General features: G+C 42.3%; 1 protein-coding gene across 4 annotated transcripts in view; it reads right to left on the bottom strand.

Annotated features, from left to right (window-relative positions):
- Window positions 1–14,404, bottom strand: part of LOC117446538 (histone deacetylase 7-like) — a 42,655-nt gene that overhangs the window by 14,376 nt on the left and 13,875 nt on the right. For 2 of the 4 annotated variants that reach the window (XM_034082782.1, XM_034082781.1), the window contains 16 exons: window positions 11,168–11,352; window positions 10,682–10,748; window positions 10,134–10,248; window positions 8,927–9,006; window positions 7,843–7,956; window positions 7,539–7,636; window positions 6,744–6,824; window positions 6,217–6,370; window positions 4,108–4,352; window positions 3,702–3,941; window positions 3,028–3,220; window positions 2,758–2,891; window positions 2,415–2,535; window positions 2,270–2,319; window positions 795–902; window positions 504–559 (listed from right to left, as the gene is read on the bottom strand). In XM_034082782.1, coding sequence (XP_033938673.1) covers window positions 504–559; window positions 795–902; window positions 2,270–2,319; window positions 2,415–2,535; window positions 2,758–2,891; window positions 3,028–3,220; window positions 3,702–3,941; window positions 4,108–4,352; window positions 6,217–6,370; window positions 6,744–6,824; window positions 7,539–7,636; window positions 7,843–7,956; window positions 8,927–9,006; window positions 10,134–10,248; window positions 10,682–10,748; window positions 11,168–11,299 — 1,988 coding nt within the window. In that variant the 5' untranslated portion in view covers window positions 11,300–11,352. Of the gene's footprint in view, window positions 1–503; window positions 560–794; window positions 903–2,269; window positions 2,320–2,414; window positions 2,536–2,757; window positions 2,892–3,027; window positions 3,221–3,701; window positions 3,942–4,107; window positions 4,353–6,216; window positions 6,371–6,743; window positions 6,825–7,538; window positions 7,637–7,842; window positions 7,957–8,926; window positions 9,007–10,133; window positions 10,249–10,681; window positions 10,749–11,167; window positions 11,353–13,673; window positions 13,777–14,404 lie in introns of those variants that run through there. The other 2 variants (XM_034082780.1, XM_034082783.1) reach the window with 2 other exon arrangements.

The raw sequence follows: 14,404 nt of genomic DNA, 5'->3' as shown, positions 1-14,404 counted from the left end.
CACAAAAACACACGCGCACACACATGCACGGCCGCTTTGCTCTGTCTCTTGAAAGCTTAAAAGAACCGGAGTGGAGGAGGTGGATCGCCTTGGGCATCAGTCAGGTAACACACGCACGCACGCACGCACGCACGCGTGCACACACACACACACACACACACACACACACACACACACACATTAAGACAGAGAGACCTAGACTCTCTCGCTCGCTCAGACGTGTATCTGATCTCTAATAAATCCTTTGAAACACTTTGTAGAGACCTCCTGGCTCCTGGTATGTATGCGTTGGTGTGTGTGTGTGTGTGTGTGTGTGTGTGTGTGTGTGTGTGTGTGTGTGTGTGTGTGTGTGTGTGTGTGTGTGTGTGTGTGTGTGTGTGTGTGTGTGTGTGTCTGTGTGTGTGTGTGTGTGTGTGTGTGTGTGTGTGTGTGTGTGTGTGTGTGTGTGTGTGTGTGTGTGTGTGTGTGTGTGTGTGTGTGAGAGTGTGTGTTGCTGTACTTACAGAGGGGAGGAGTGGTTTGCATGGTGTCCAGGAGGCCTCACAACTGCAAAACCATTCTGTGGGAGGAAAAAGCCAAAACTGTAACACCTTTCTGCTTTCAGGGGTCGCACAGTTCACATCTTCAGGCACCTGGCCAAATAGATGCTGTACTACAGTATGTTCATGTCCACCATCTTGCTACAGAAGGAGGGTTGCTTAGGCAATGTAGTCTTTACTTAATGGTAGTTTACCGCACAACCTGTTGCAACCTGATAATAAGATACACATGGCATTTAGTGATAAGAGACACACCTTCAGCTCTCCTTGTGCCACCTTCAGTGCCAGGTCGGTGACACATCCTGCAGCGACACGGGAAGCTACCCACGTGTGAAGCTCGTTCCAGACTGTATCGATGTCAACCTGTGAGAAGAAAAGGGATGAGATACGCAGAGTCAGTCCAAAGTCAGATGACGATATTTTTATATTTTATGCACTGTCTTGACTGATCCATAAAGAATTCCTGAGATGCAGTCAGACCAGTTAGCAGATGTGTACATCACAGTGACACTTAGACATGCCATTCAGCAGGTTTAACCACATTTCATTAATTCCAGCTGTTGTCGGTCAATGAGTCAGCTCATAGTTTTGTTTATGATGATCCATCAAATTGAAACATACATAAAATGAAATGTATGTTTAAACACACTTTCTTTATTTTTGAAATAATAAATAATCATTATTTTAGTGCAGTCTATTCTTGTATTTTATTTGAAACAATGTAAATATATGGGAGCAGACCTTCTTCTAGTCCTTCTGTGGATGCTAACAATTGTTGTGTGAGTCTTATTTTTTCCCACTTCATCGTTCTCTTTGTTATTCTATAAACCCCGTGTTGTGTTACTCCATGTTTCAAAACTCACTATGGTGGTGTGCTGTGGTGGAACAATGAAATCAGAGGAATTTCTTTTATCACAGACTTTGCCATCTTGTTCCAATCACCCCTCTTCACCAGAGCAGCCAAGGTCCGGAAATCCAGGCAGATCAGTCGTCTTATCAACTAACACCCAGCCCCCTCCTTCTTCTCCTTACTCTCCTCTCCTCCTCTCTTATCTGCCTTTTCTCCTTGTGCTTCACAAGAGACTTTTCAGGGCAGTTTTATCTGTGACCCGATCATCAGGCATTTTAGGTCTTTTTATGTCTCCTTCATTATACCTTCTTTCATGGTTGTTTACATTTAATACATTCTATTCTCCAACTTTAAACAATTGATCTCCTTCTTCTGTATTCTCCTCCCCTGTTTGCCCCCACCCATTCCCTCTAAATAAAGTCTAGCTTCACTGTCACGCACCCCTCCAAGCTACAGTCTCTATGTATACCCTCTTTTCTTCCCTTTTCCTATCTCACCTTTGTACCGCCTTTGATTTCATATTTGGTTTCAAAGTTATCTTAGCCAAAAACAATAGCATTAGCAATTTGTACTATTATTAGTTTAATTGTGTAATGAGGCATAATCAGCCATGTCATGTTTGCTGTACGCAATTTGATAAGTGGAAAGATTCCCACAGGACTTGTACTTTTAAAATGGGTAACAATGTGTGTGTGTGAGTGTGTGAGTGTGTGTGTGTGTGTGTGTGTGTGTGTGTGTGTGTGTGTGTGTGTGTGTGTGTGTGTGTGTGTGTGTGTGTGTGTGTGTGTGTGTGTGTGTGTGTGTGTGTGTGTGTGTGTGTGTGTGTGTGTGTGTGTGTGTGTGTGTGTGTGTGTTTGTATGGTGTGTGCGTGGCACTCACCCCGACTCCTCCACATGGTAGCATCACAAAAATCCGTTCAGATAAGATTCCTGCAGAAGAATATGTGTGTCATTCAACTGTCATGGATGTTTATATTACTATTATAAGAGCATCATTATTTTATTTTTTTTAATATTGATTTTACCAGCCAGTTTACGGTTGTCCAGCTTGAGGCGGTTGAGTGGGTTGGTGCCGAACAGAAGAACATGTTTCTCTGAATGGACTGACTGCAGCTCCTCTAGAGTGGCCTTCCTACTGGGGATGCGCTACATACACACAGAAACAAATACAAACTGCTTATAATACTGACTCTTGGGGTATGGATCTGCCAGTAGTGTGTAGTGTGTGTGTGTGTGTGTGTGTGTGTGTGTGTGTGTGTGTGTGTGTGTGTGTGTGTGTGTGTGTGTGTGTGTGTGTGTGTGTGTGTGTGTGTGTGTGTGTGTGTGTGTGTGTGTGTGTGTGTGTGTGTGTGTTCATGTGTGTCATACCTCACACTGGCTCCTGAAACCTGTTTCATTTAGTCTGGACCAGATGCTCTGGACCCTCCCAGCATGCTCAGGGTGGCGGCTGTTGTCCCCGCAGGTACACTGGTGCTTCTGCATCTGAGAGTCATAAACCAGACCTGGACACACACAGACACAACGGAAACACACACAAATAAACATTTAAACATTAGTTTCCTCAATATTTTATGTTTTACATCATACATGATTTGAACGTAACATTTGTCTTGAAGAAATGAGGAAAGCGCTCCTCACCTGTGGTGAAGCGGAGCTGGGCTTCTGCTGCAGGGCTGGACAGGGACAGGGAAGGTATGGCTGTGTGTGGGTGTGGAGGCAGAGAGGTGTAGGCCGGGGAGGACTGGGTCCGACCCAGCGGCTGGTGAGGCCAAATGAATGCAGGCCCACTCTGGGAGTCCTGCTGGAGACCTGATCTAAGGATCACCTGCCTCTGTGGGTGAAGGGAATAAAGGAGAGTTGAACAGCAGTAGCGCATGGTCTGAACATCAGACCATGCGCTACTGCTGTTCAACTCTAATTCAAATTTTAAAGATTTCTCCAGTTACTTCAGACTCTGAAGTAACTGGAGAAATCTTTAAAATTGAATGCCTCTCTCGCAAGTACTGATTATTTGGTCAATCTAATACTTCCTCTCTAGAACAAGCATCTGTTAAAGAAAACACAGCGTAAGCAAGTTTTCTTACACAATACTGTAACTCTCCTTTTTTTCACATTGGATAAATAAAGCTACAGCGCCCTCTGTTGTTCAAAACATGTGTGAATGATTGTATATAAGCACTTCGGATGCAGATTTTAAACTTGCTTCTAGAAAATAAGTCAAAGCAATATATAAAGCGTGCTTATCTTTTACTTTAAAATTAAAGTAACCCCCTTCCCAACCCCCCTGGAATTAAGTGAGTTTATATCCATACTTGGCTGAGAGAGTGTGAGGGCTCGATCAAGCTGTCCCGTGAGGAGGTGGTGGACTCAGTGTCGTAAACTGAGTCTGGGCTGGCAGTGCTCTGTCTCCTGCGGAAGCTGTCCTCACACATGGAGCCAGGTTCTGAATCACAGACGGACCCGGGCCCCGAACCAGATCCTGATCCGATCTCCTCCAGGTCCATGTCCTCTGATAAGATCTGTGTTAGGCGAGGCTTCTCAATGGTCGTCAGCTGATGTAGCGTAAAGGTTTTATAGTGTTAACAAGTATTAATGTGTCCATTGTTCTCTTTAACATGCATTTGTATCAACAACTGATAATAACAAATGATTTCTGTGTTTAGTCAAATTAAAAAAAGGCATTGTTTATTTGTATGCAACATGCCTGCCTCCCCTCACCTTGCTCAGGTGTGCGTTCTGTTTGAACCTCTCCAGCCCGCTCTTGTGGTACTGCTGAGTCAGCGACTGCTGGATGTGTGTGTGACGGCTGGCATGCAGCGTGAGGGGTGAGTGGCTGTAGGGCGAGGGCTCTGAGTGTGTTCGCTTCAGGGGTTTGTGGAAGGGAACTGCACCCTCCCTCCTGGTGGGGGAGGACAGGTGAGGCTGCTGCTGCAGCTGCAGAGCAATGGAGCTCAGACCATGAACTGCAGGGAGGAGAAGAGAGAGCAGCAGGTTATCAGATGGAAAACAAAGAGGCTGGCTGATGGAACAGGAGGAGGGTTGGAGGTTTGAATATCTTTTTTCAGTTTCTTTGTGAAACTGCATTTGGGTCAAGCGCCAAGTAGAGGGCGCCCTTGTTCTGTTTATTTTAAAAGTATTATGGCAAAATAAATCTAGACCCTTCAGATCAATATTGCTAAACTTTGTAATTTAATGTGCATCCACATTTTCCACAGCACATCATTTGACTTATTCAGCAGGCGGGGCTCAGGGGTAACACCACGACCCTGCACATGCAGACCTTAAAGGAGCTCATGACTGTATAAGTTACACATGTGTGTTTCCTGCTAAAGACAAGTTAAAATGTTTGCTGTCAAAAAGTTAAATTATTAGTATTTTTTTATGGTTATTACCTACAGCCGTTAGCACAAGATTAAATCTGAAGAAGGAGGGCTAAATAGTGCCCAATACCAAAATGAACAAACAAGGTGAAAACCTTCCGGCATGAATAACATTACTTCCTGACTACAGACAGTATAGAAAAACGTACACGTCCTAACAGAGTCCCTTGATCTTTTATGGTGAAGTTGTACCACACCAGTTCCTGTGTACCTGTACTACGTTTGACGGCAGGAAACAGATCTGAGTTGAGTATTGGAAGTTGGTTAATGTCTTAGTAAACCATCCTTTCTTTGAAATGCCTTGTATATCCTTTACATTGATCAAATATTCCTTATGGTTCTTTTGTAATCAATTATTAACAATTCACCCCGCTTTGAAAGCCCCCTCTGTCTTCTTTGAAGGGTGCTTCAATAATATCTGTGCTACTCTGGCCAGAATTCTGTGTTCATCCGTAAAATACTTGCATGTAAAGCATTGTGTATAATGTCACCCAAAGGATGCACTGGACATGTAAACCATCAACAGCAAGGTCCAGGGATTCGATATAGATCTCTTTGATCTACTGTGGCTTGGTTTGAACTTATTTGTATATCGCTTTGGACTAAAGTGTCTACCAAGTGAATAAATAATAAATAAATAGTAAATCTGCTTAATTCTCTATACCTCTCGGAATTCAGCGCATGCCAGTGTTCTTCACGAACAAAGCAACAACATTTGCCAAATATCACAGCTATCAAGATGCTTTGCATGAACCTTTTTGTAGCTGTACTGGATGATCGTGCTTGCATTAATAAGGTACTGTATGTATGCTTGAGGATTTGTAGAATAATTAAGACTATGTAAAGCAAGGGTGTCAACTCAATTTCATCGCAGGCCACATTAGCATTATGGTTGTACTCAAAGGGCCGGTTGTAACTTTAAGACTATGAAAAAATCTACATATATAAATATATATAATAAAATGTATTATATTACATTATTGCCTCTGAATTGGATTACAATCGGATAGGGTAATAACTTTATAATTAACTACGTCTGAAAGCAGAAGTCCAGGGCAAATAATTGCAAGACAGTGCGCATGTCACAAAATGAGATGCATTGTGGGACATGTAGTTTATGGCCAACGTGCTTCTGTAAAGCGGCATCTAACCGTATAATAAACGGATTATATTCTTTGTAAGCTCTTGCGGGCCACATAAAATGAGGTTGCGGGCCGGATTTGGCCCACGAGCCTTGAGTTTGACACTCCTGATAAAGCATTTACATTTTGCTCTGTTTACAAGCGCAGGGAAATGATAGCTAAATCAGGAATACATCGTGTTTACAAGTTTTGAAATTGATGTTGTTTTTTTACTGCAGAAATGTCTGATATTCCGTCGTAGGACCTTTTGCTATTTTACTTGAACCCTTTTTGCTTTGCATCACATTTACAGCTTCACAACTCACACGAGACAAGTTGTGTGTGCACCAGGCCCGTGTGTGGTTCCAGTATGAGCACAGGCTGCAGGTGCTGACCCAGGCCTGGATTGCTTCCTTCCAGAGGCAGGTAGACCTGATGCAGAGCCGATAGTGCATACGGCCGGTTGACTCGCTTATCAGCCTTGAAGAGAGGGGAGGAGAGGAGACATGATGGTAAGAAACGCAGGACAGATCACAAGGAAAAAGGAAAGCTCTTTTCCTGGTTGCAGCTTGGAAAATGTGCATAAGTCTTAATGGTCACGTTAACATTTTCATCAAGTGAGTAAAGTACCACATGACTGATTCACTAGATATGAAAGCACCACAGAGATAGAGAGGGAAGTGAAAGCCTGAATACACCACATGTTTCTATAAGTGTTCTAGTGAGCAGGCACTTTTTTAGACATTCAGTCTTACACATATGGCATGAATGTGTGTTGCTGTGATATGTACATATTTGTTGTTGTGAAATGGAAGCAGTATATATCTTGATTCTTGAAGGTATCACTGCTCACCTGCGCAGGAAGTCCAGCAGTGATGTTGGGCATGACAGTGGAGTTGGAGGGCAAACTGAAATGGGCCAGCAACCTCTGCGCCTGCATGAGAAACATATTCATTATACAGGATCAAAAAACATCAAAACACATATTTGCATAACAACGTTTAATTTGTCCTCTCTTTTTGATGTCATATATTAACTTCCACAATTCTGACTGTATTAAAAAAAAAAATCCAAACAAGACTTGTGTGTTTAAAACTGATAACACCCACGTTACTGTAGGCCATCTGGCCTTCTCATATCTCCCTGTTTGAAGCATTGGACACCATTACTGCCCTGCATTAAACCCCCCAATTCATATTCAACTGCAGGTCGTTGTCCTTTAAAGAGCGGGGATGAAATCCCATTGTTTTTTAGAGTTACTGAATTGATCTGGTTGAGATCTACATGTCTCTTGTATAATACAGTGGAATTTGATTTTGTTTTAAATAATACTAATTTGACGCCCATCGATCCTGCTTTTGCATTTTGTAGTTATCCCACTATTTATTCATTACCAATTTTCTCTTTCGAAAAAAGTGGGCTACGCATAGGTCTGTCATCTTTAATTTCCTTTCATTCTGTTGTCGTCTTTCTTTGAGAAAGGAAACCGATTAAACAATTTGGAGCCTCTCCTCACCCGGATCGGTTCTCAATTACCTTCGCTAATTGTGTTAAAGTATTCTTGAGCAGAACGCTGATCCTTAATCACTCCTTATATGTAAATGCGGTTAAGAAAGTCTGCTATTAATAAATATTAAACAAGGCTCACCTCATGAGCCAGCGGGAGGTGCCCGTTATCTGAATGGAGGCTGTCGTTGGGTGAGCTGCACCCTGATGCTGGGTTGCTGCTGCTGCTGGTGGAGGAGTCTGCGTGACAGAAATCAAACACGCCCATCAACTCATGATAGCTAATAGTGAGAACAGATGGGTTCATACATAGAGTTGAATCAAACTGCGTCAGAAACAGTTCGTATTGAAATCACATGTGACAAAATAACAGAAGTAGAAATGGCATATCAAATCAGCATACACTTGAATCATGAGTGTCCCAGATAAAGATGAAGGTACTGTACCCAGATTTTCCGTCCTGTGCTTGACGGCGGGGGGGGCACTGATCTTGCGCTGCAGCGGGTTTGGCCTTGAACTGAGGAGCTTCTTCAACTTCCATTTCAAACTGGGCTCAGAGACTGCACACACACACACACATACACAAATCAATATGTGAGGAAGCACACACTGACGGATATTATTATCTCTGACGGACCTTATACTATAAGGACCCACTCAATATCCATAACAAAACTAAGTCAAAGGAATCTGTAGCACAGCTGAACCAAGCAAATACCTCAGCCCTGGTCAATAGTAAAAAAAAAGTCTCATGTTTACATTGGTCAGGTTCCAGTAAGCTCAAACAAGACAATCAATCAGTGGCCATCTCAGAGCAGATAAAAGGCAGCTTTGTGTTGTCACCCTGCCAAAAAAAGTACTGGAGGGTGTGTGTGTGTGTGTGTGTGTGTGTGTGTGTGTGTGTGTGTGTGTGTGTGTGTGTGTGTGTGTGTGTGTGTGTGTGGACAGGGGCGTAGCACAAAACTCCGGGCCCTATCCAGCATTAGCTGACACTCTTCTTCTTCTTTGAATTATCTGCGTTTAGAGCAGGCCCCTCAGGGCACCTAAGAGTTCTAAGGCCAACGCAAACAACACATGTGTGTGTACTCGCAGCGAAGTACAGTAAGACGAAACCACTCCCCCTCTCATTCACAGGGTGAGACCGGTTCTGGACTCTCACACGGTTCATTTTACAAATACCTTCTTTCGAGGTATGTAACTGCGTTGGTCTTTTTGTCTCGTTGTCATTTTGATGACTGTTCGTTCTCTCTCCAGCCCTGCAGGCCTGGGGCGTAACGAGTTTCCTGCGTCTCACTGGAAAGGGCACTTTCTTTTTCTTACGTGCAGAATATGTAACATAATGCAAGTTTGCTGACAACACTGAGAAGCATCGCGCTGAGCAATGTTTCCCCACAGAGCTATGCAGTCAGATGACTTTGAATCTTACTCAAAAGACACAGTTCAGACTTGAAATGGAAAATCACCAGTGACCTTCAGGGCTTTAAGGGCGTGAACCCTCATCACAGACACAAATAGGCAGAGGTGTCTCACCTGTCCTGCGCAGGGCGAGGTCTTTGCGCTGGTCACACACTGTAGGCTGAGACTTTGGGGACATGTCAGGAACCGGGAGCCTAGGTAACCAAAACGATATTGCAAAAACAACTTCACTCATGAACACCTGAAGATGCATCGTTACAAAGCGTAACCAAGGGCTGTTTTTGAGAAGTTCATGTAACGTTTCTGAGAGATGAAAGGTTCTCACAGGACAGCGACAAAGCATCAAGCATGTGATGAACTTATAGAATTTGATGCATTGTTGTATATTATACTACTCGGCAGTTTATTAGGGAGTTGAAATGAGCACAACCTAAAACATACGTAATATAAAGCAGTAATATAAATCCAAAAACATCATATACTTTAGTAAAACACTAACAGGGAACATTTTACTGCACAACTGAGCATTATAACTTTACATTTTTATAACCACTATTTTACCTAACTAAGGTTTTAATGCAGACTTTTATTGTGGTGGAGTATTTCATCAGTGTGGTTTAATAAATCTTTTTTCTGTTTTATTGTTATTGTATTACTTTCATCAAGAGAATAGGCCGTTCTTACACAGGGTATATGCAGGTAACCTGAAGTCAAGTTTAAGACCTTTTAAGACCTTTTTTAAAACCCTTTCCATACATTTTAAGACCTCATCGCCACTTCGAGTTTTAACCGGTTACATTGGCGACACACTTTACCTCACATTGACTATATACAGTATTGATTGTCCTTCTTCCTTATCTTCCAACCATTTGGACACAAACTTGCATTTCCCCATAACGACGTTGTTTAACAACCGGCGCAAAGGGACCGCCGCGCGCTATCAAGCAGTGAGTGTGCGATGTCCTGTTCAGATGATGTCAAATCCAACGGGATGCCATAAATAAACTACACAGAATCACACTACACACCTACGCCATGATTACATTCAGGCAGACTGTAGAACACAACCTCTTTGGACAATTTATATACTTATTGAAAACAAGCTACAAAATGTAATACCTTGGAAAATGCCGTTTCATACTTTTTAATAGCCTTAATTTTCGCTAAATTGATTTATCAACTTTTAATACTTTTTAAGACCCCGCGGACACCCTGTTACAATATGCCTTAGTGTTTGCTAAATGTGTAATGTGTTTGCAGTTGCACAGTCTAAGTTGAAAGTTAAGCATCATTGATATGTTTGTCCGTTTGTCTCTCTCACCTGTATCCTGGGGAAGGACTGCTGCGGGTGGGGGTGAGCCTGTCATGGGTGGGATGGTTCTTCATAATGATGTGTTCCCGAAGTTTCTGTTTGACCAGAGGACTGGCCACAGCACCTATTCACAACAAAGTCACTTCCTCAGGAAAAAGACAATGCAGCCGATAATGTAGAACAATGTTTTTTCATGGAGAAAAGGCACTATAAACATTATCTTGTATCAAAACCAAGTCAGTAGACTTCTAAAGCAGGATCCAGGATATTTGTCCCTTTCCTTCAAGCTCGCTTCATTTCCTCGACATGGTTGAAACTAAAAACAGCACAAAGTGTTTCCTGAAAGAGATGTGTTTGTTTGACTTTTGGTTTGATATGAGTACACATTTCCTTGGAATCTGAGAATACATCACAGCGCTGTTGGAAATCCCCTTCTTTTTCACTGAAACATACAGTGTGTGCTATGACTCAGATGACGAGCACCCCAACAGCCAACTGGTCTTACAGAGAACCGGTGAAAGCCCATTACAGTTGTAAAAAATACATGTCATACTCACTGTGTTCATTTTTACTCTTTTGTATCAGCTGTTGTAGCTCTTCTCTTTTCTCCAACTCCATGTTATACTGAGAAGAACAAATGAAGAGATGTGAACCCTGACCAATACAGTCATTTTCGACTCGGCATGTGAGATATGCACAAAAAGAGACAAACATTGCTACAGCCACAAACACACTGTGCCTGAGATTTGGATATAAATTCATGTTAAAATATAGAAATGTAGCACGACATGTGAAAATCCTCATCACTCAGAATCTAATGCTGAGAAGATGGGCTGTTTACAGTAACCTGGCCTGCTTCTTAATAATTTCTGCTGAGAAATCATTAGTCTGTGTAAAGACTGGAAAATTAAGTTTAAAGAAAGGTGAAAGAAAATAACCCTAGTTTGTAGGTTTAGCCGATGTATTCACACTGCTACTGGGAATGGTTTGCGCAGCTAAAGCTTTCCGCTGTAACCGTCCAACGACACTGGCTCAGGACTTACCTGCAAGTGCTGCTGGGAAAACTGGGAGCAGTGCTGAGAGGTGAGGGGTCCCAGAAAAAAGGGAGGGTGGGGGGCCAGCATGGCCGAATCTAAGACTGGATGTAACAGCCTCTGGGTCACACTGAGGTCCATGGGCTGCTCCCCATGTAGGGGAAATGAAACCTGGTTGCTGATGATCACATCCACTACAGAAGGAGAGAAAGAACGAACAATTAGATATTCATTTTACTGAAGGGCAATACTTTCTATGCTTATGGATGCCAATGTGGGGTTAGGATGATCTGTCTCTGGAGCATCTGTTACTTTCCTTATATGTGACTTTTTTCGGTACCACTTTACAATAAGACTACCCTTATAAAGGATTGATAACGGGTTTATAATTAGGTTGTAAACACTTTATTAATCATTAAGAACCATTTATAAACCAGTTCTAACATACATCAACACAGGCTCACTATTTGGCAAGACGACTAAGCCTTATATTGGCTACTTAGCGAGAATCAACTCAGTGAGCAACAGATACCAAGGATGCTGGCTGATGAGGAAGACGAAGTAAGCTAGGTAGCCAATATAAGGCTTAGCAGTACAGATAAATGTGGGCTCACTATTTGGCAAGATGACTAAGCCTTATATTGGCTACTTAGCGAGAATCAACTCAGTGAGCAACAGATACCAAGGATGCTGGCTGATGAGGAAGACGAAGTAAGCTAAGTAGCCAATATAAGGCTTAGCAGTAGGCCTACAGATAAATGTGGGCTCACTATTTGGCAAGATGACTAAGCCTTATATTGGCTACTTAGCGAGAATCAACTCAGTGAGCAACAGATACCAAGGATGCTGGCTGATGAGGAAGACGAAGTAAGCTAAGTAGCCAATATAAGGCTTAGCAGTACAGATACATGTGGGCTCACTATTTGGCAAGATGACTAAGCCTTATATTGGCTACTTAGCGAGAATCAACTCAGTGAGCAACAGATACCAAGGATGCTGGCTGATGAGGAAGACGAAGTAAGCTAGGTAGCCAATATAAGGCTTAGCAGTACAGATAAATGTGGGCTCACTATTTGGCAAGCAACCGGTCACAGTTTCCCTGTTTATCTCATGTCTTATAAAAGCTTATTCATGATTTATAAAGTGTTCACAACCTAATTAATAAATTAATGACAAACTATTCGTAAACCCTTATAAGGGTAGCCGTATTGTAAAGTGGTACCCTTTTTTCAATGCCCTTCATGCTGGTTAAAAGATATATCATCATTATAGAGTAGGAAAAGTATAAATATCTTGGATGTGATAACACAAGGGGAAGCATGTTTTTAACAGATATTCACACAAATAAATACAAGAACAATGTGAGTGCCATTCACAGTTTGTTCTCTACATAAACACCATCAAGAGTGCACTCGGTTTATTTGGCATAAGTGTATGCCCAGATGTGTACTTGAACTCTGCACATTCACCAGTCATATTTCATTTCATTCAAGTCTTCCTGCCTCAAGTGAACTGGCCATTGTCCAGCGCTGCATTCAGAAAAGCCGAAGAGAAGGGTGTTTGTGTGTGTTGGGGTTGGAGGGGCACAAAAGAGAGAAACAGAGAAGAAAGAAAGAATGAAGGAAACAGGGTGGGGAGTTGGGTCTGAACATTGTGTGGTCAAGGCATTTGGGTCAGGTATATAAATCTGTCATCTCCTTCCATGTTTCACTAAAATTAAAGAAATAAAAAGCTAAGTTTAGCCCGAGTGAGACAATTGAACCGAGCTTCGGTGCCCTAACGAAAGACAGATGTCTTTTTATAGGTGCAGGGGAGTGCAAAAAAGGTTTTGATCCATTTATGCAATCCAAAGCCCACATGCATGGCACGGTATGGGCTGGGTGGTATGACCTACATAATAACACCAGCCTTACATTTTATGATGCACCAAAACATCAAGACTAAAGCAAATTCAAGCTCACAGATAACTTGCGGCTGACACCCGAAACCAATAAACATGATGAGTAATGTTATGGTACCAATACAAAAGCTGAGAAGGAGACACCTAGCTCCCTCTGGGGTTGTGGGACAGTGGGGGGGGGGGCTATGGAAATGTACTAAGCCTGTACGCCTGAATGACTACAACCCCAAATATTACTCAACAGTAGTATTAGCTGTAACTGGACACTACTTTACTGGCACACCCTGCTTACTTACAGTAATGCTACAGAGAAACAATGAAACCAGTCACTTTCTCATCGCAGTATCTGAGAAAAAAATACTTGTATTACAGTTATTCATTTGTTAACAAATAGAAGATTACAATATCAAACCAACTACTCAGATAAGCCAAAAATGATATAATCACAAAGATAAGTGGAGTAGGATGTGTTTCCAGAGTTGCCACATAATGTTAAGGCTTGGTCTCCAACATTTGCTGCTAGAATTAAGATCTTGTATTAAAAAAAACACTTCCATGAGAGCCAACAAAATCAGATTTCAGCAGTTCAGATCTAAAAAGCATCTCAAAACAAACCTGCTGTTACGTGCAAGTCCAACTTAACTTCCATCCTGCAGCAGCCATGCAGTCAGTCCTATCAGACCCAGGCAGCGTCATTTGGCCCTTATTCCCAACAGCAAGGCTGACTCTGAGTGCGAAGTATCCATGTCTGTGAAGGCGTTTTATGTTGTCAGGATTCCTCTTAAGAAGAAAACACTCCCACGCTCTTAATAGTGCAGGTCAAGTGAGACTTACACGCAGAAGAACATGACAAAACAGGCGAGAGTTAATAAGGCCCGGACTATTTACAGTACGAGATAATATCACACAGTTTATGCCAAGTGGATTCAGTTCTGTTGTCCCGCCTGATACCCAAATCCAGGGTTCATAACAACAACAGTATCCGTTACAGGCATACGTGTTCTCGTGTTGTTTTTGTCATGTTTGTAACGGAGAAAAACAGAAATACAGTTTGTGATAAAACTTTGATGCATGTTTTTCTGTGCAGCTCATACTAAAGACGGGACAGGGAGATGAGTCTGCTCTTTACGCCACTGGCATCTTACCTGGCAACTCAAGGAAGCCTGTCAGACATAACTGAATTTCTAGAATATTTGAACCTGTCCAACACCTGTCTCATGTCCGTGCAACCTCATGCCAGTGATGAAGTTGACAGGGCTCTATTTTAGGCTTTGAATGCCTTTTGTACGTCATTTTTGTAACGTTCAACAGGAAATACCTGTTGCAGCAGAAACATGTGTATTAGC

The sequence above is a fragment of the Pseudochaenichthys georgianus genome, chromosome 5, assembly GCF_902827115.2.
Source record: "Pseudochaenichthys georgianus chromosome 5, fPseGeo1.2, whole genome shotgun sequence".
Lineage (NCBI taxonomy): Eukaryota > Metazoa > Chordata > Actinopteri > Perciformes > Channichthyidae > Pseudochaenichthys > Pseudochaenichthys georgianus.
This window is presented reverse-complemented; position numbering and strand designations above follow the sequence as displayed.